Source organism: Drosophila arizonae, chromosome 2, assembly GCF_054131065.1.
Source record: "Drosophila arizonae isolate 15081-1271.41 chromosome 2, UAZ_ARI_1.0, whole genome shotgun sequence".
NCBI classification, from domain to species: Eukaryota; Metazoa; Arthropoda; class Insecta; order Diptera; family Drosophilidae; genus Drosophila; species Drosophila arizonae.
In genome coordinates this window covers 2,532,409-2,553,123 of record NC_142922.1, presented here as the reverse complement: position 1 = coordinate 2,553,123, position 20,715 = coordinate 2,532,409, and the positions used below count along the sequence as shown (strand labels likewise).

The 20,715-nt window shown below is 44.7% G+C and overlaps 3 protein-coding genes across 6 annotated transcripts; all 3 read left to right on the top strand.

The window, feature by feature from the left end:
- Nucleotides 1-764: 764 nt before the first annotated feature.
- LOC108621096 (esterase B1) lies at nt 765-12,184 on the top strand. Of its 3 annotated transcripts, XM_089476552.1 has the most exons (10): nt 765-924; nt 3,179-3,413; nt 5,884-5,964; nt 8,990-9,094; nt 9,653-9,789; nt 9,856-10,017; nt 10,093-10,823; nt 10,890-11,059; nt 11,121-11,401; nt 11,464-12,184. In XM_089476552.1, exons 2-10 carry the CDS (start codon nt 3,258-3,260, stop codon nt 11,651-11,653), a joined length of 2,013 nt encoding a protein of 670 aa, XP_089332678.1. In that variant the 5' UTR covers nt 765-924; nt 3,179-3,257; the 3' UTR covers nt 11,654-12,184. The 3 variants fall into 3 exon arrangements, with proteins under 3 accessions (XP_089332678.1, XP_089332681.1, XP_017873724.1); XM_089476555.1 differs by lacking the exon at nt 5,884-5,964; XM_018018235.2 differs by lacking the exons at nt 765-924; nt 3,179-3,413; nt 5,884-5,964 and adding an exon at nt 6,086-7,145.
- Nucleotides 12,185-12,693: 509 nt separating this feature from the next.
- Nucleotides 12,694-14,994, top strand: LOC108621567 (myosin light chain kinase A). Its single transcript, XM_018018974.2, has one exon. It carries the CDS (start codon nt 13,465-13,467, stop codon nt 14,821-14,823), a length of 1,359 nt encoding a protein of 452 aa, XP_017874463.1. The 5' UTR covers nt 12,694-13,464; the 3' UTR covers nt 14,824-14,994.
- Nucleotides 14,995-15,467: 473 nt separating this feature from the next.
- Irk2 (Inwardly rectifying potassium channel 2) lies at nt 15,468-20,618 on the top strand. Of its 2 annotated transcripts, XM_018018239.2 has the most exons (5): nt 15,468-15,891; nt 16,363-16,625; nt 19,254-19,528; nt 19,582-20,364; nt 20,430-20,618. In XM_018018239.2, exons 2-5 carry the CDS (start codon nt 16,363-16,365, stop codon nt 20,483-20,485), a joined length of 1,377 nt encoding a protein of 458 aa, XP_017873728.1. In that variant the 5' UTR covers nt 15,468-15,891; the 3' UTR covers nt 20,486-20,618. The 2 variants fall into 2 exon arrangements, with proteins under 2 accessions (XP_017873728.1, XP_017873729.1); XM_018018240.2 differs by lacking the exons at nt 15,468-15,891; nt 16,363-16,625 and adding an exon at nt 16,665-17,073.
- The last annotated feature ends 97 nt before the right edge of the window (nt 20,619-20,715 follow it).

Here is a 20,715-nt window from a genome sequence, read left to right as displayed (position 1 = left end):
CCAAATATTTGTATAGAACAATATGGTGACACACTTTCCACTCAACCGAGCAGCAGCTGAATGCACAATTTGGATACGAATACGGATTCCGGCAATCGCAAAGCTCAAGCTCAGGCTGAGTACATAGTCAAGTGCAGATGCTGTAGATAGAGCGCGATTGGGTCAGGTGGGGCATGATTTTGCACATGTGAACTGTCATCTAGGGCCAAGCTGATTGCACAATGCATTTTGGGGCAATTAGTGAAAAGTCAATTAAATTGAATAATTAAGCAGTTTACAGTTTGTCGCCGTCATTTGCTCATCATTTGCCTTGCCATCTGCGCGGCGAGGCGAGGTGAGGCGGGTATCGCTTTATTGCGAACGCTTTATCCTTGATCTCAAATGGTTTTCAGTGTCAACTGCTTTTCCATGTTGGCCAAAACAACAAAAACCAAAAAACAAACTAATTGTACGAGTCCATAGATCAACGATGCGGATAGACACTTCGCGGCCTCATCTTGGTCAAGAATACGCAGTCGTTATTCAGCTGCCCCGTTTCTTGCCAAATAGAAATCCGACTAGCCAAATTTCGTGCATAATTTACGCAGCTTTGCGCCAAGAAGCAGCCAGAGAAGTCCAAAAAAAGTAAGCTCTTTGCTAGGAGCTGTCAGACTTCCATCGTCGCCTGCTGCCCCGCCCACAGCCCACAGCCTACAGCCGACAGCCGACAGCCGCAGCTGGCAGCAGATTTGAGCGCGCATGGAAAAGAGCGATTTGACGCTTAAGCGCACCGCTGGCCCGGCCCAGACTCAGTTCAACGGCGGCAGTCAAACGAGAAACACGCGGCGAGCCACAGATCGCAAACGAGCAAGAGAAACGCGCCAAACAGAAGACTTAGACGACAAACTTGAACTTGTGCAGTGCGATATTTGTGTTTAACATCCTGTATGTAGAGAGCTTGTGCCTGTGTGTGTGTGTGTGCAATCGTTAATCGTTAATCGATAATTACCTATTGTTGTTATTAGCTTTAGCTCAACTCAGCCATTGAGTCGCGTTTGCTTAGCCTTAACTATGTCAAACTTAATATTGTTTAACTTTACGCTCGTATGCCAATGCAAACAGTTATTGCTATACATAGACATATATATGCATTTCATATATGTATGTATATCTGTAACGTGGCTTATTAGTTCCGTTTACAGCCTGCTTATATAAGGGGTCAAGTGAAATTTGGCATTAGGTTTCAATTTGCACGCTGGCCTAAAACGAAATGGCAGAAACTCATTTCGATCACGTTATCAATGGCTCATCTGCCATAAGTGTCTCACTCTCCATCACTCTCCCTCTCTCTCTTCATCACTCACTCTCTTTCTGTCTGCAACTCACTCTCTCCTCCACTTCACAGCTCATTTCACTGGCCGTTTTCAGCTCTTGTTGGTCTCATTTATTTATCGTTTTTTTACCCTCCTCCTACTTCTGCTTCTTCTTCAATATTTACCTTTTTTGTTTTGATCGCAGCTTACGTAATGGCTCGCATAGCGGTATTCGCTGGCAGCTCACGTCGTCGTCGTCGTCGTAGCATACGCAGTCTGTTTGCTCGTTTTATCAGCTCAGCTGCAGAGTCTCGTTTTTTTTTTTTTTGTGGGGGGGGGGGGGGGGGGCCTGCAATTGGCTGCGCTCTCCTGCTGCACTCTCCAGGCAGCTGCTTTCTGCAGCTCCACTCATTTGGTATTTGGCAGCTGGCCAGCTGTTGCTGCTGCTGCTGCTCTCTCTCCTTTTACAAATGCCCATTGCAAAATCGACGCATTCTGCTGTTGTGTCTCCACTATGAATGCAATATTACCTCAAGCTAATTTCCATACGAATGCGAAGACGACGACGACGAATACATATTCATAGGCAGACTTGTACATATTTATGATTGGCAAGGCTCTCGATCTTTCCCTCCCTCTCTCTCACTTAAATATCTTTTTCTCATTCAACTCATTTGATCTTTCCCCCCTCTCTCTCTCTCTCTGTCTGTCTGCAGCTGGTCAAACAACTTTCCACGAAAGTGCAAGTGTTTCCTTAGCATTGTCTGCTGCGGCCCACGGCAACGGCAACGGCAACGGCAATGTCGTCGCACTTGGCTCAAGTAGGAAGTGGGTTAGTGGTTTAAGCGTCGTCCGATGGATTGTCTGCCCCCCTCTCTCACCTATCCTCTCACAGATTTGCTTTGTTATGCACTGTCTGAGGCGATTTGGCTGCCTCTTTTTTGCCAGTCATAAGCCAGTGGGCGTGTCAGCCTCTAACGCTTCTTCTTTTTTCGCTAATATTCAATGCACGCGTATTATGAAGCATTTTTTGCTTGCTGTTGCCGTTGCTAGTGCCGTTGTGTTATATGCCAAGTGGCTGTACATTTGTTTTTATAAACCGTCGTCTCATCACTGTTAGTCGTAAACGAGTTTGTTGCCCAAGTCATTTAGTAGTTGGCCAGCTAAGGCGCACACCAGACAGAGAGAAGACAGAAGAGTCACTGATTGAGCGATTCTTGAGGAAGAGGAAGTGTCGCCCCAAGAAATTAGCACTCTAGATTCAGATCCCTTAGTCCGAATATTGTGAATCAATTGGATCATTAAATGTAACTAATAAGTTGACAACCTTCCGCATGGCTTCCGGTTTGCTCTGCGCTGCTCCTATTAGGCGGCGCCGTCATTGAAGCGGCTGTTAATGGATTCACACGTTGCAGAGATCAGGCGACAGCGACGACATCGCATGCATAGCTAATTCATCACGCGCCCCGGGAGCAGCAAATATTTGCGTGAAGCTTGAGCGCGCATTGACCTCAAAGCGGCAGCAAAATAAATTGAATAATGTCTGTATTAGGCTAATGCGAGGCAGCGCCGGCTAAAGTCAACAGATTCGAATATAATTCAAGCCAATTAAATGTAAGACAATGCCGCGCCAGTCTCAACAAAAGCGAGTCAAGTGGCTCATGCTTAGCTCAGCTTAGTTCACAGCTGCTGCTGCCGCTGCTGCTGCTGCTTCTTGTTGACATTCGCGCTTGGCCCTGACCAAGAAGTAGTCTGAGCAGAGCAGAGCTCGGTGCGGTACGGTTCGGTTCGGTTGCGGTGCGGTGCGGTGCGTCGCGCGTTTGCAAACACACATGATTGCTGTAGACAATCGACTAATGCATTATTATTCGTTTCTATTTGCTCAGTCGCAGTTCACAAGTCAAAGCCAGAGCCAGAGCCAGAGTTAGAGCCAGAGCTAGAGCCAGAGTGGGAGCCAAGTTCAACATGATACGCAAAAGACAGTCGCATCCATGGCTAGCCCTGGCGCTGCTGCTCATCTCGCTGCTGCTGCTCTGCAATGAGACGGCTTCGATAGCCATAGCGCCCTCCACGTTTGGCACTGCCATCGCCCGAGCTGGAAAGATTTCCAATACCTTAAAGGTGAGTCGATAGCCATCTAAATATTTATATATATTTGTGAGTGCGTGTATGTGTGTGTGTGTGTATGTGTGTGTGCGCTTTAACAAAGAAGCCAACGTGAAGCGTGCCAGAGACGAAAAACTTGCTTACTACGTAGTTTGGCTTTAGCTCTTATCTAGTGTGACTTTGACATCGTGTCGCAAATTTGTTGCCGTTTCAAAAGTAATTCAACACCTGAGCAGTCGTCGCCGGGGCTACCAATGCCCAGTCGGAGCTGCGGAGCTCTGTACCTCCCCAGGTAGCCGCGCATGAACGTCGAGCCATTGTCTTAAGCATTCCGTCGGCCCGACGACTCTGAGTTATCGCCTTTAAAACACTTTGCGACTGCATTTACAGGTGGCTGTTAATGCTTTTTATGGGCCTGGGCATACGTTATTGGCCATATTCACAGCGCACAGCCGTTGCGGCATATGACCCGTGCTTTATGAGCCGCATAGAGGCGCAAATATTTACGTTGCTGTTCAATTGGTTTTGGCCATGGATTTTTAGAATCTGTGCCCAGCGCGTGTGACTGCATATATGGAGTCCGATCTTGAATGCTGCCGTTGTCGTCGCTCAATACACTGCCAATGCCAAACATATATCAAATATATATTCATATTTATTTCTTTACTTATGCTCAATATAATTTTCTATATATTTATATATATTTGGCGAACTCATGAAGCTGATAAGTAAATAAAGTTTTTGGGCATGTGAAAAAAACCTGATTCAAGTCGAACCGGCTCAAGTCTGAAATTTACATTATTACTAAAAAACTAAAACTATGCTAAAGCGATAGCAGCACAAAAGAAGCAAATCATTGTGAGCTGAAAAATACTCATTAATGTTCCGAAACAGACTAAATTTATTACAAAATCGATATTTTCCGATTTGCCAATAACTTTAGATAGATATCTCGGAAGAAGAAGAAGTTAACAGTGCAAAAGTTAGAGATTTTGACTACAACTGAGGCAGATATGTGTACATATATATATGGCTTAATATGGGTTGCATCTATTCATATAAATACATTGACCAAGTAGATTGTGCCAGTAAAAAGTTAAAGCTGAAGCATCAATATTATATAAGCCAAATAAATGCAGAGATTTCTCGATATTATTATGTATTATCTCTCAGCCGATGGCCTATTTTCTTTTTCCAACCGGACAGCTATGCTCCAATTTACAGTTAAATATAATCAGTGATTTTTTTTAGACCATGATACAACCGAAGTGTGTTTATATATGACAACGGAAATAAGGAAATTTTATAATTTTTTAATTTTAATTAAGAAACAAAGAGAGAAACGTGATACATTTTTCAGTGCTTTCTCCATACCCTAAAAGGCATAGGTCTAAAATTTCAACTCAATAAAGATTTGTAAGCAATTCCAAGATAATAAAGCCTTACCCAATTTGTGACACTGCATTTTAATTCCTTCAACTTTTAATATTCATAATTGTTAAATTTCAATTTTGTCAAAATTGAATTCCGGCCCTCTGATGAATTTTTTATCGGATTGATTAATCTACATATATCGCCAACTTTTGCTCTCATCCAAATTTTGATTTTTGTCACGTTTAGCGGCCAGACGTATTCTGTGCGAAGTAGATAAATTCGTTATGTTTGCAGACTGATTAGTAAGATTTAACTAAGAATTTGGTTGCTCTCATTTGCTTAAGCTTTCGCGTGAGAATTTAAGCTAGTTGTTGCATCGATGGCGTTGACGCTTGCAGTGTCAAAGTTGCCTAACCTCAGAGTTGCCTCTGGAGGTGCATGATATTTTCCAAGTTCCCAAAGTTCAGTAATTCTTCCGCTTACTTTATTCGCTAATGAGGAGCTTGGCGAATTGGCGTTGATATCTTATCAGTTACTCTTCCTCTCTTAACTGCGCGGTGTCTTTATCTTTTCACTTGTTCATGTATAGTATATTATTATATAATATATATATATATATATATATATATATATGTATCATAAATTCAATAAGTAAATTACAAGTCTCTTCATTTAACAGTTCATGCCATTTATCTTAAGGCTGTACAGATATTCCAATTTGCTATGCCATCAGTAAGCGCGTCGGAAAATGCTTCACGCATTATAAAACAATAAAGCGATGTTGCTAATGAGAAGAGTTTTTATATTTAACGGCTCAAGTCTCAATGGCAATGAAACGAATTGCTTACATGTATACAGATTGACGAACGGGTGGACTGTTAGCTGCACATAACACAAAACCTATATACTCTATTCTCTGTTCGAATGAGTATGAAAATACATAGCTGAAAATGAAATATAATTTTATTATTTTTTGAGAGAGAAGAAGCTTCATAGCGCCAACAGCCTTAAACTAACCTTTTTTTTTAGCCAAGCATATTTTGTATACTATTATTCAAAGAGTATTTGAGTATATATAAATTAATTTGCTTTATTCGCCTGCATTTTGTAGGTATTTTATTTTACTCTGCCACAATATAGAATTTCCACTCTGCAGCCAATGCTATATTGGATATGTGAAGAGTTAAGCCAGGTGAGCTGCAGTGCCAACTATTTGTGTGTGTCTAACCCTAATGCGATTATCAGCCGAGCTTGGCTAGGCTCTGTACATATGTAAATAGATTTATAAATTTATATACTCATCCCTCTGTATATATAGCAATCAAAGTCGATATAAGCTAATCAAATTATCAAATTATGTGTACAGGCTGCAATTATATGAATTGCAATTAAATGAATAATTAACTAGCGACTGCAACATTTCCGCTCGCTCTCAGTTAACATTGAATGATAGCTGCTTATCAGCTGCAAGTTAACAACCAAAGCACCTCCAACAGCTACAGCAACAACAACAACAACAACGGCAGCTACAGTTAAAAACAATGCCAACGTCTGCACTCAGCCATTGCGTGCTGCACATAACATAAACAAAAGGCAATAAAAAGAGAAAAAACTGTACTAAAAATTATTACAAGCACTAAAAATAATAGTACCAAAATATATATATGAAATATCTATATCTAGTTATATACTTGGCAGCAACACACAGAATTGAATAACAAGACTTGCAGCTCTAACTCCGACTCAAAACTCTATCGACCGCCAACTGCAACAGTCGCAAAGTTGGTTAGTTAGTTAGTTAGTTAGTCGGTGTCCGTGTGTGTGTCTGTGTGTGTGTGCGCCCAATAGGGAGCAACGCTAAAACAAAGGCGGACAAAGCGAGTTCAATAAATCAAAGTTGAGTGTTTCGCATTTGTAGCAGAGTTGCAGGTGGTTGCTGGTTGCTGCTTGCGGGTTGCAAGTTGCCGTTGACAACGATTGCATTGTTGCACAAACGCCACGCCACGCCACGCCACGCCCATTCGCCCATTCGGCATGGCCTGTCGCCGCTATTTGCCCTACGTACTGGCCAGCGTGGCTGTCTTTCTGGCCACTGGTCTAATTATCTTTGGCATTTGCATGCAGCGCTCGTTCGAGTCGGACAACAAGCTGAAAATTGAAGAAAGCTCAGACTCGGCTCAGAATTTCGAGAGCCTCTTCGGTGACGATCTGGAGGCTGTGCTGTCCAACGAGGGGCCAGAGTTGGCAACGAGTGCGCAATTCTTGATAGGCACGACAACAACCACAACATCAACAACAACTGAGAGCTCAGCTTCCGGGTCGTCGCACGAGCCACACAGAATGGAAATGGAGCGTTCTACAACCACAACTGAGGTTTGTTTTCAATCATTTTTATATCTCTTGTTTTTTCTGGTTTTGCTTTTGTTAAGTTATAAAATATTTATGCAATTTGCTTTGTTGCAGTAGTTGTTGTTATTGTTGCTTTAGATGCAACTTTCTACACTGCAGTTAGCTGGCGATCTGCTGGACTGCAGTTATTTTGTATTTATATTTATATTTCGAGCGTAGCGTGAAAGCGCCCATGAGCTCATTGTTGCCATTGTTGTTGCTTTCGCTGTGTTGTTGCTGTTGCTGTTGCTGTTAATGTTGCTGCCTTTGTGCTTGCATAATATTTATGTTTTGTAAATGGCATCATTTGTGCACGCTTACGTCGAATCAACGATTTAATTTGTCAGTTGCATCTGCACAATAGACAACAAAAAATCAAGCAAGACTGTTGCAGTCGGATGTTAATAGTTATATAATAATCGTTCATCAATCATTCTAAGCTCTGCTGTTGGATCTGTAAATCGATTGGAGTTCTACCTCTAAAACTGTAGAAGATACAGATTTGCCTGATGGATAGAGAGATGGATAGAGATGGACCGATTAAGAGACAGAAGAAGGGACAGCCTTATAGACAGACGTACAGGTGAATGGACAGATAGACGAACAGACAGACGGAAGGACCGACAGATATATGGCTATATGAGCGGACGGAAGAATAGATGAAAGGAAATAACTCACAAGCAGACGATGGCGGATAGATGAACACACGGACGGACGAGCACGAACACGAACATTGCACAAAACCAATATACCCCTACCATTTGTCAATGAGTATAAAAATACAATTAAATGAGATGAGCCAGGCCTTCAGGGCATGTTAACTATGTGATATAGTTAGGAAATTCGTGTGCCTAATCGAATGACAATCTGTGAGAAAAAAAAAAAACTAATTTAAATTCTAATTTGCTTTAAATGTGGCTTTAAACTAATCCATGCAAATGCAGAGCTTCAGTTGATTTAATTCGCCTCTATCACAATATCTGCTATACAGTTATAAATATGATGGGTTTTATGGCCGCGCAGTCGATTTAAGCCAAAGCCACTGGAAAAGACTGTGGCTACGCCCACATTTGCATAACTGTATGGCGCAGATAAAGCTGCAGAGACTGTGGCAGACCCACGCACCTAGCGGGTCAAGTCTCTAGGCAGACCCAATGAAATCAAATTGGAGATAAAAGGGGGAAAAAAATAAATAAATAAGAAAACAAAAAATAATAGAAGAAATTAGCATAATATGGTTAGCTCATAAAAGGTGAACTTGAAACTAACTGGAGCTGTGCGTTTGGCCTAACTGTGTCATGATTCACTTTGAGATACAGATACATTTCAGCTGGGGACACACGCCGGCTAATGTGACAGCTGACAGACAGTTAGCCACACACACACACACACACGCACACATAAATGTATTACTGTATCTATGTATATGTGTATATATCTATATCTATGGCTAAGCGTTGGCTGCACGTGACTGCTGCCATTGTTGTTCGCACTTAACTGTTTCTCTGACTGCTGCCGCCTCTAAGAGCTCCGTTTGTTTGGTGTTATGCAAATGGCATTTCAATTAAACGAAATTTGCTTGGCCGCAAGGTTGCCCGTTAACATCATTAAAAGTGACAGAAAAGCAACACACCGCAAGACAGACAGACACACGCACATAGACACACTGAGGCACACACACTCACACTCTGTTGGGTACAGAAAAATTGTCAACATTAATGCAACAATCGCAGTGAACTTGAGAGTTGTGTTTGCACAAGGCGCAGTTGGTTGTCTCGCTTGTAAATTGCTATTAATCCGAGCTGTAATTGTGACCTTTGTCTTTGCAGGAGACGACGGCCTGGAAAACGCTGACCTCGCATCCGAATTCGCTGGTGCAGCTGCTGCCATCGCGCGCCATGCGTGTGGTGCAGGAGGTGGTGCGATCTCTGCGGGTAAGCACAGATGGCAACACGACCTTGGGGCGCACATAACAAATATTGCATCAACTCTAGCCCCAACATAATCATCAAGAATCAGCAGCAGCAGCAGCTGCAACTTGGCTGAGGTCAAGTCTAAGCTGATGCAGTTGCCCGTTGATAATTGCTGAAATAACTTCAAGAACAAAGAAAGAGCTAGTCGCTGCAGTTGCGGCTGCTGCTGCTGCTGCTGCCGCTGCTGCTTTAATACAAATTTGTTAATAACTGGCTTTTTGGCCATTAGGCGATTGCGCAATGTTTGCACCATGGCCTAGTTGTTGACGCCAGAGCTGTCCAAGTTTAATGCAAAATTCTTGCAGAACTCTTGTGCAAGAACGGCACACTTGCTAAGCATCTGGCAGATACTTGGCAGGCTGAGCGAGCTGCAGGTTTCTGAAAACATTTGATTTGCCATTCAAAATTGATTTTATCAAACAGCACATTCATGAGGCACGAGGAGAGGAGCAGAAGTTCCCACGCTTGAATGTATTAATCAAGATTTGTATCTAAACTCGTTTACCCATGCATTTGTAGAAGGAACGTGAAATCGTGGCCAGCACCACGTTGGGCAAGGTGCGCGGACGCTTTCAGAAGTACCGCTCGGGTGAGCGGGGGGGCTACTACAGCTTCAAGGGCATGCGATATGGTGCGCCACCCATAGGTGCCAGAAGGTGAGCCACATTACCTGAAGAATTGCCTCAACAAGTCAATAAAGGCTTTTTGTGACTTCCGTGCAGATTCCGCGCTGCGCTGCCCGAAAAGCCATGGAGCGGCGTGCGAGATGCCTCGCGGGAGGGCCAAAGCTGTCCGCACAAGAACATGATACTGGACACCTTCAAGGGCGACGAGGACTGTCTGTTTCTGAATGTGTTCACCACGCGCATGCCCAAGGAGGATGAGTAAGCAGCTAAGCATATGAGATTCACAGTAAATAAATATTGTGTTCTTAATTCCTCTTCTTCTTCCCTGTTCAGCGCACAGCCTAAGCTGCCCGTGATGGTGTGGCTGCATGGCGGCGGCTTTTCCTTTGGCTCCGGCAACTCCTTCCTCTACGGGCCCGACTATCTGGTTGCTGAGGACATTGTGCTAGTTACGCTGAACTATAGGCTGGGGCCTTTGGGCTTTCTAACGGCTGGACCCGATGCGCCGGGCAATCAGGGCCTCAAGGATCAGGTGCTGGCCCTGCAGTGGGTGCGCGACAACATAGCCGCCTTTGGCGGTGATCCGCAGCAGGTGACCATCTTTGGGGAGTCGGCGGGCGCCTCCTCGGTGCAGCTGCTACTCCTGTCGCCACTGGCCAAGGGTCTGTTCCATCGGGCCATCTCGCAGAGCGGCTCCGCACTGAACCCTTGGTCCATGGCCGCCAGCTCGGGTCAGAGAGCGGCTCGACTGGCAGCCAACCTGGGCTATGTGGGTGCCAACAATACGGAAGAGATCTTGGACTTCTTGCGCCGAGTGCCCGCCATGAAGCTGGTCGAGGCGGCGCCCACAACGCTCACAGCGGACGATCAGCGCAACAACATTGGCCTGCCCTTCGTGCCCGTCGTGGAGGGCTACTGGAACAAGGACTCGCAGGAGGAGACTTACCTGGAGCAGCCCTTCCTCACCGAGCATCCCAGCGATATGTACGACGCCCACAACTTCAACAGCGAGGTGCCCTACATGACGGGCTACAACACGCACGAGGCGATGCTGTTCATCAGAAGTGAGTCGAGGAGCGGACGAAGCAAATCCTCTTAAATCATATCTATATACATATATCTTTCTTTAGGACTGCGCAAGAATCCGCAGCTATTGAATATTATCGAGAACGACTTTGGCCGGCTCGTGCCGCACGATCTGAATGTGAGCCTTGCCCATGACAGAGTCACACGCGAAATACGCTCCTTCTATCTGGGCAACAAGCACGTTGGCCTCGAGTCTGTGGATGAAATGATAGCAGTAAATGATCTCTTATATATTACATACATTGCGTTTACAATAATTGTGGCATTCCCCTTAGCTGCTGACTGATCTGATGTTCCTGCAAGGCATTCGCCGCACCGCCAGGAACCATGCCAAGTACGGCAATGCGCCAGTCTACTTGTATCGCTTCTCCTTCGACGGCGCCCTGGGCTTGTACAAGCGCATGCTGGGCATACCGCGGCCAGGTGTGTGCCACGGCGACGAGATGGGCTACCTGTTCAAGTTTGGCTTCCTGAATCTGAGTCTAGATCCAAAGTCCATGGAAGTGCAGGTCAAGAACCGCATGGTGCGCATGTGGGCAAACTTTGCCAAATACGGGTAAGTCATCCTGAGCTCTTGATGCAATCGAAGACGCTGACTTCAATGACTTTTGATTTCAGCACGCCCACGCCCAACTTTGAGGATCCCCTGCTGACTGCCAAGTGGGCTCCCATCGATTCCACAAATGTTATGAACAGTCTCAACTATTTGGACATCTCGCACGAGCTGAACATGAAGACGAATCCCGAGCCGGAACGACAGAGATTTTGGGATGAAATGTACCAGCATTACAATGGTGCGGCTATGTAGAGCTCTTGGCCAGGGCCACATATATATTAACGCATCAACCATGCACATTGCTCACCCAGCCACACCAACATACACCCACATACACACACTCACATTTTGTAAAAATTTTGCCATTTTGTGAAAGAGTGAGCAGAACAAAATATTTAATGCAGATTCCATTGTAAAATTATCGTAGATCGTAGTCAGTAGCTCGTAGTTAAATATTTTTTATTAGTGAATAGCTTGTACATAAGTGTCGCAGCATTTATACACAATTATACAAACATAAAATGTCACTTTCCCACTTCAGTGCCCACACACACACACACGCCAATACGTAGCTTAAGCAACTTACTTATAGCATACCCAAAGCCGTACAACATTTCCTTACTTCATATCAGGTGTAAATAGTCAAAGCTAAAAGTTATTCGATATTCAATCAATTATAACCTAAGCACATCACAGTCCATAATTCTGTTTGTCTGAACGCGGAGTCAATCCGAGTTATGTCTTGAAATTTTTGTAAAATAAATCTAATTGTCTTTTAAAATATTTATAATTTGAATTTTGTATTTATATTTGGTGGTTGCTATCGATTCAAAAGCGATATTTGGGTAATTGTAAGAGTAAGAAAATATGCTAGTGAGAAAAAAAAATTGTTATAAAAGCAGACAGATATGGGAAAATTGTTCTCTTTTTCGGGAAGCTCTGAATTCTACTTGAAAATATTTATTTGGCGGTGATAGGTAATATAAGTAGATGATAAATGTATTTAATTAGAGCTACAATTCTTCAGAGAACTGATGCTAAGGCGAATTTTTCAAAGGCTATATGGAAAATTAGAAGCTGCTGTTTTATTTGAATTTTAGCTAAATCTATAGCATACTTTTCGGCTGCACAAAGTACTGCAAGCAACTCCTCTAGAGGGCGCACTCGCAACAGCAATATGCCAAAACATAGTTTTAGGTGAATCAACATAAATATTTATGAAAATATAGCTCATGTGTTCGCTGACATAGTTTTCATTGAAAATATATGTATGTAAATATGTATGTCATTTTCTCAGTTTGAAATTTGTTTTAATATTGGTATTTTGTTAAAAATTAGAAATATTAACTTTTTGTATTGAATATCGTTGATCCAAATAGAAGCACTATGCATTTTATTCTGTTTTTAAAAATACTTAACTTGCATAAGAAGAAGACCGAAAAGAAAAATTAAATAGTCCGCTTCATAATTGACGCAAATCGGCGCTTTTCAATGCATTAAAAACAAATTAACACTTACCTATTCAACGTGTCACGACAACAAAGTGCCCAATGATTGCTTACAAATTTGCACTTGGCGAGTGCACACACACATACACAGATATGAAACGAGGCAGCTGCAACGCATGACCCAGCATCGACGGATTGTGGAGGTGTGGGGCGCACGGCCTCTGCCTCTATCCCTGCCTCTGATTCTGGCTGTGCCTGTGCATAACTTGCGGTTGCTCGCTCACTGTCATGCGGCGTAACTAAGCTGATTATTCAATTATCACAGCTGCTCGGGTGCTCTTCATCAGTGTCGGCGGCTCACAATTTAGAGTGACATAATTTACGTGGCTGCCGTTAGCATTAGCCTGCCGCTAGCCCCAAGCCCCAGCCGAAGTACGGAAGAATATTGAACGTGAGCTGCCGCATAGATACAGACAGGCACTGGATACAGTTTCAGTAGACTGAAATTTGAGATCAGTAACACTAGAATTACATACAATACATGAACAGATTCGTCACATACCTGCCTCGACTAATAACACCAAAAATATTCATTTATTTGCTATCGCACTCACAATGGCACGCTCCACATCCATAGAGAGCATAAATGAGCTGACCTGCATGCCGCCCTTCCGGGTGCTTCCGCGCCCACTCTCCGACATCAGCGCCTGCCCACTGGCTCGCCGCCTGCCGGCCAAGGCGCTGCGTGTCTGCTTCCTGCGCAACATGAATCAACATTTTGGCGGCGTGTGCTTGCCCGTGTCCAAGAAACGCTACCAGGAGTTCCAGGCGCTGCTAGAGGCAGTCACGGTGGCGTTCCGGCCTCACGTCTGCCTCAAGTCGGCCATAACTCGCATTTTTCGCATCAATGGCACCGAGCTGCTGTCCATAGACGACTTCTGCGAGGGCGACGTTGTGGCCTGCTGCTGCCAGTACGAGCCCTTCATGGACGTGGGCTACAATGTCAATCAGCACTACATGCGGATTCTGGGCTCCCTCATCCGAATGCGTGAGAAAATTGAAGAAGACGACGAGGAGGACCCGCCCCTATCAGACGACGATGGCGTCATTGACTACAAGAGCTGCGAGCTGCCACAAGCCATACTCCTATACCTGGATGTGACTAAGCCCATCTGGATAAACAAGTCGACGGTGATATTTGAGGGCACGGGCCGAGCCCGCAAGGATAAGGACTACATCATCAAAATGGTAGACAAGGAGCACATGTGCTCGCGCACCAATGACACCTACTTTGAGATTGAAATCTTGCGCAAGTTGCAGGATCACCCGAATATCATTGACCTGATATACACGGTGGAGCAGTTCAAATACATTTACATTGTCATTGAGCGTCTGGACTGTGACCTCTACGAGCTGCTGCAGAAAAAGCAAGTCTTTCCCGAATCGCTGGTCCAGAAGGCCATGAAAGATGTCAGCAAGGGCCTGGCATACATCCACGCGTGCCAGATCATCCATCGTGACTTGAAGCTCGACAATCTGCTGGTGCAGCTCGACTACTCGGCCCCCATGGAACCCGCTGTGGTGGCGATCAAGATAAGTGACTTCGGACTGGCCACCTACTATACGGGCCGGGAGATCTACCAGTGCTGCGGCACGCCCCACTACATGGCGCCCGAGCTGATCAACTGCACGGGCTACGACTTCTCTGTGGACCTGTGGTCGCTGGGCGTCACGCTCTACTATATGCTCTTCAGTCGGCTGCCTTTCGCGCACTGCGAATGCGATCCCCTCGTTGTGCAGGAGTCCATTCGAAGGAATAACTACCACATACCGCCCGAGCTGAAGATGAAGGTCAGCCTGCCAGCTCAGCAGCTTGTCAAGTCGCTTCTGGTCAAGTTTCCGCAGCATCGACTGTCGGCCATCGAGGTGTGCCATCATCCATTCCTGATGAATAGGCGCAGCGGGTCGCTCTAAGCTCTGAAGCTGTCACAAACATTTTATTCTTTTACTCACTTTAAATTATTAACCGCACGCCTCAAAATAATTGGGAAGCAAATGTAATAAATTTATGATGCGTGACTTTGGTGAGGTGCTCATCGAGCCTTGCACAATCAGCGACGCGTAAATATTCAAATATTAAGTATACGCCTTGGCTTTTGATAAACTGTCCCCAATTGCTCTGCCTGCTGTTATCAGACATCCAGATACACAAATATATCAAATGTGACTACTTTCATGCCCACGGCGAGAAAGTGCATTGCAAATATTACGTATACGCTGACCTTGCGACGTAGCATTGGATAGCAAGGTCACGCCCGCTAAAGTGACGACTTTTTCCACTTCTTTGTTGGATTGCAACATCAAATACAGATAAGTAGCACTTATCGCGCTTATCTTCCGCCTCGTTTTCAATTTAAAAATCATTTCAATTGAACTTTTCTCGTATCCACGTATCAACGCGACGATTTCAGCTGGCTGTCTGCGTATCTGTTTCGGCATTTGTATGTGTGAGAGCATCAATCTGCAGTCTGAGTGGGAACTGCGACTGTGAATGAGTGTATGAGTGTGTGTGTGTGTGTGTGCGTAACTGAGCTCATTTACAGCGCGCCGCCTTTTGTTCACAACTTTTGTTTAGTTTGATATATTTTTCTTGCCGTCGCAGTCGCAATAGCAGTCGCTGTCCACGTTGCTCGAGCCGTCATTTAATCCGTTGGTCGGACTTACGGAGTAGCTTCTGTGGCGTTGTCATCGCTATCCGTGTATAGTTTCTGTGTGCAGCTGCCCGGCCTGCCCTGTCTATCTGTTCATTTCTGGTTCGGCGCGCGTGCAAAAACAAAGCTCAATTTTAGCGGCGTGCGCTGGCCGTGCATAAAAAATAGACTGAATTGCTAAAGATGTGCTAAAGCTTGTTTGCATAACAAAAAAGAGGAAGAAAAGAAAACAAGCAGCAAGAAAATTCGATATGCTAGTTTTAAAGGTGTCAATTGATTAAAGAGGTGCTAAAAAAGCTTGAATCTCCTAAGAGCCAAAAATCACTTAAAGGTGTGTGTGTGTTTGCCCAACAGATATTTGATATATTTTTAACACAAGTGCTATTAAGTGCTTTCAGAATACAAATATATTTATATCCAATTTAAATATTCTGAGCTCGGAAATTATAAACAATTTTATCGTTTATCTAATTAAGCTTTGCAGTTTACATCATCCTAAAGTAAACCAAGTGATATAAAAGTGAAGAACTTTCATGACTGTATATATATTTCGATAATTTATTCGACGAGATATCAGTATATATATATATATATACATATGCAATTGATAACAAACTGGTTGCTCACGTTAACCTGCTCATCTCTTGTTGACGTTCGCAAATCTAGTTATGTGTGAAATATTTGTCGCACCTCGCTGCGGCCTGCTCACCAGATTTCTGTTTGCGCATTTAGCACAACAGAATAGCTGGTAAAATATTGTGACTTACAAGTACTTTAAACTGCCATCAACTGCCTTCCACAGATGCGTTTTAATTTTACAACTCACTCGGCAGCGAATACAACGCCGGCTGCAACAGCAACGACCACGGCGACGGCCAGGTCCAATGAGAAGTCCGCCAAGCCACTCAACCGACCAACGACCATCGAGGAGGACCCCGATTCGCTGGACAGTGTGATCAGCAATCCGCAGTCGTATCCCATAACGATTGTGCCCAATCGTCCGGCCAGCTTTTATGGCCTCTCCTCCGCCAATGGCAAAGCCTTTCAGCGACAGCCCAGCTGCAGGTAAGTCGGCTGAGAGTCGAGCGGTGGAAGGTGGTACGGAGGGGGCGGGGCGCCAGCCATTAGGCCTATGTTTACACTCAGCTCTTGTGAGCTGCCTAAGTGCTGCCGTCAATAGACATTTATTAGTTAGTACTGCTCTAATTTCTATGGCAAACACTGTAAGCCAAACATTGCGGATGCCCTGGTTGGCCTGAGATCAGTGGTGCCAGCCTCCGATTCAGTCAAGTTTTGTGCGCGAACGGGCCAGTATGCAGGTACCGCTGACCGATGTGCAGGTCCTACAGGACGCTGGCGATGCGGAGGCCGTGGACGGCGACAGGGAGGAAGAAACGTTTGCGCATATGAAGGAGTGGAAGCGCCAGTATATCAGGGGCATATCACACACGCCCTCGCAGGCTGGCGTCTACTACGAGGCGCTCAAAGGATCCAGCCACTCGCTGGCCAAGGGGTATTTCCATAAATACACATACATACATAAATATATAAATATGTTGCTTGCATAACGACTGACATTCAACTTGAACTTGCTTGCGCTCAATCAGCAGCTCTCTCTGTGTGTGTGTGTGTGTGTGTGTGTGTGTGTGTGTGTGTGTGACAGATACAAAAGTCTAAAATTACGATTTATTTTACTGATTAGCAGTGCGACGGTTATTTGATTTTAAGTGCTCCGTACGCCGTTTGCTGTTTGTCGTTTGCGGTTGTAATTTATACGGACGCCCACGCAGTCGCAGTCGGCTAGTTGCATTTTTACACAGGCTGCGCGCATTATCTAAACGAGAAGTCGCTCAAATGTTTTCCTATCTGCGCCATAGAAATCGGCTCATTAGCCAGCCCATTCAAATTTTGTCCCACTGTATATAATGCGGCATTATACACCTGTCAAACGTGAAACGCCCCATGACTTGAACAGATTTTCAAAAGAGTTTCAATGGAATCGTTTCTCAGCCGTTAAACGATCCGATTTAAGTTATTGGCCCATCACTATCACATGCACGATTTATCAATCAATTGTGCTCACAAATTTCCCACACGTGAGCGATTATGAAATCATTTCCGCAGACGCCTGCCCCTCCCCTTGGAGGACGGATCTGGCTGGAGTGTGGATTAAGACACTTTTGGCTGCGTTGGCGTCCCCACACGCACACATACACAGTAAAAGTAATTAACAATTAAGCAAATGCGGCATTTCTTCAAAGCAAAGTGAATCATTTGATTGCCGTCGCTCATCTCGCACATTCTTGTTTTCGAGAGCTGTGCCAGAAATTCGATTAGCGGTTATTTATGGAACCAGCTCAGTGTCAATTAATAGCTCAAGCTCCAAGTGCCAATGGGGTTCAGAGCTAAGTTAATTGCCAGTGCGCCTGGGTCATGTGGGAGCTAAGCCCAAATCTTGCATTGACATTTTTTATGCAATTTTATCTCAGCTGCGATTCATGCAGCGACAATTGGAATTAATTAAACATTAATGTGCATATACTCTAGCTACTAGAAGACATCTCGCCTCGGCTGGAACCAGTTTAGTTCGTTACGTCTGACATTGGCAAATTAAGTGCGCTGTTAACTAGATGCACTTCATTTCCATATCCAAAAGCTGGCAAATACTTTGCTGCTCAAGTGTGCGCACTCAATTTAGACAATTAGCCGAGCTGCCGAGCTGCCGAGCTGCTGAGCTGCTGGGGTAACTGGTGCAGGTCTCGCCAGGCAATTCAATTGCAGACTGACTAAATGCCATTGAAATGCAAATGGCCTCGAAATAGATCTAATCCTAAATATAGCTGTCCATTTGTTGCGCAGATAACAAAGTAGAAACAACCAAAAAATTAGAAAAAAAATAAAATAAATGCTGAGACGCATTTACATTTAGCAAAGAACTTAATTCTTTCATATAATTTAGAAGTTAAGGCGAACCAACAAATTTTTGAATCTTCGAGAGAATTTACGAAGCTTACTGTTTAAGAAATTTCCCTAATTATAAATAATTAAACAAACTAGAGCGATGTAGTCGGGTCTTCTTGAATTGAAAATACCCTGATCATGTGAAGAACTTACATAGGTATCAAAATTATAAATTAAAAATGATCAAAGTGAATTAAGTAAGTGACTCAAGCTAGCATTAATATTATTTATTTATTTATTTATTAACTTTTTTTTTAAGGAAGTCTTTAGCATTTATTTGTATTTAAGTATTATTTAACATATACATCTATTAATTACTTAATAATTGCAGTAGTCCTATTTACGGTCAAGTGCAGAATCTGTATTCGTATTTTATTTAATTAGCTTAAAGCCAAACCCATTTATGTAGATAGGATTTTGGAGCGGGTTTGTCCTATTCGCTATTACTTATTTTAGCAAAGCCTTGCCACTAGAACCATCTTAGTGGACATTTAGGGAGCTGTCTCTGCTTGTATGTTCATTTATTTGTTACTGTACTGTTTTCAGATTCAGATTAATTCTCTTTTGAGTGTGGAGGTCAGCTTAATTTCTTCTTCTTTTCTTTTTTATTTATTTTTTGGGAAATTTTTCCTAGTGCAAAGACTGTAACATATTTTTGGGCGGTTATTTAAATTTTCTTTACAAAGCAAATACAACCAGTACGTCCATCTAAACACATCTATCGCTCTGTAGATCTCGCAACTTTCGGCCTGGCAGCATGCGACGCGTGCGCCGACGCGCCGTCTTCAAGAACGGCGACTGCAATGTGGTGCAGAAGCATCTGCAGCGCAGGCGGGTGCGCTTCCTCCAGGACATGTACACCACGATGGTGGACTGGCAATGGCGCTGGACACTGCTGGCCTTCGCAATGAGTTTCATACTGTCTTGGCTGTTCTTTGCACTGATCTGGTGGCTCATTATGTATACGCACGGTGATCTCGAGGAGCTGCACCTGCCGCACAACCAGGGTAAGTCCATGCCACAGCTGAGCCAAGCAGATGAGCTGATGAGTATGCTTTAGAGGAGTCCGGCTGGGCGCCATGTGTCTCGGCCATTGACGGCTTTACCTCCTGCTTCCTGTTCTCGATCGAGACGCAGCACACGATCGGTTACGGCGTGCGCACCACGTCGCCCGAGTGCCCCGAGGCCATATTCATGATGTGCTTCCAGTCCATATATGGCGTGATGTCGTCGGCGTTCATGGCCGGCATTGTCTTCGCCAAGATGACACGCGCCAAGCAGCGTGCCCAGACGCTGCTGTTCTCCAAGCACGCGGTGATCTGCCAGCGCGATGGCTGCCTCTCGCTGATGTTCCGCGTGGGTGACATGCGAAAGTCGCACATTATTGGCGCCGGCGTGCGGGCCCAGCTCATAAGGACACGCACTACCAAGGAGGGCGAGGTGATGACGCAGCACTTCACAGAGCTGCAGATAGGCACGGACGACTCGGGCTCCGACTTGTTCTTCATCTGGCCCATGGTCATCGAGCACCGCATCGACGAGAACTCGCCGCTCTACAACATGAATGCCACCGATATGCTGCAGGACAAGTTCGAAATCGTGGTCATACTGGAGGGCACCGTCGAGTCGACGGGGCAGTCGACGCAGGCGCGATCGAGCTACATCAATACGGAGATCCTGTGGGGCCACCGCTTTGATCCCGTCGTCCTGTACAACAAGGACTTGCAGGCCTACGAAATCGACTATGCGCGCTTCAACGAGACCACCCAGGTGGACACGCCCCTCTGCAGCGCCCGCGAGCTGAACGAGATCTACAAGATACAGGAAGGCTTCCGCACACCAGGTTTGATTTCATAACGATGATTATTCTCACAACTCTCTAATGCTTTCTGTCCATTGTCACTGCAGAGACGACCTTCACCATGCGTCAGTTGTCCAACAATCATTCCGATCAGGCCTCATAAGCATTTGTGCCGTTCAAACTTTGTTTTCCTATTTGTTGCTATCTACATATATACATATATGCATAGTTTATAGTAGTTGTAGTTGTTGCCCCTCGTTTGTCAACCAGCCTGCTCCGTGTTCCCCCGTCCCCAAGTAAGTTGACCCATGGCAGTATCTGGAGATTTTCTAAAATAATCTCTGTCCATCTCACTCCTTAGCCTCTGCTCAGATGCACAGCTCACCCAATCCC

Bases quoted from the DNA above. Each gene is read 5' to 3' on its own strand.
- Irk2 (XM_018018239.2), top strand. From the start codon at position 16,363: ATGCGTTTTAATTTTACAACTCACTCGGCAGCGAATACAACGCCGGCT. The intron at 19,529-19,581 runs GTAAGTCCATGC...AGTATGCTTTAG, and splicing joins GCACCTGCCGCACAACCAGG to AGGAGTCCGGCTGGGCGCCA. The intron at 20,365-20,429 runs GTTTGATTTCAT...TTGTCACTGCAG, and splicing joins GGAAGGCTTCCGCACACCAG to AGACGACCTTCACCATGCGT.
- LOC108621096 (XM_018018235.2), top strand. From the start codon at position 6,807: ATGGCCTGTCGCCGCTATTTGCCCTACGTACTGGCCAGCGTGGCTGTC. The intron at 10,824-10,889 runs GTGAGTCGAGGA...ATCTTTCTTTAG, and splicing joins GGCGATGCTGTTCATCAGAA to GACTGCGCAAGAATCCGCAG. The intron at 11,402-11,463 runs GTAAGTCATCCT...TTTTGATTTCAG, and splicing joins GCAAACTTTGCCAAATACGG to CACGCCCACGCCCAACTTTG.
- LOC108621567 (XM_018018974.2), top strand. From the start codon at position 13,465: ATGGCACGCTCCACATCCATAGAGAGCATAAATGAGCTGACCTGCATG.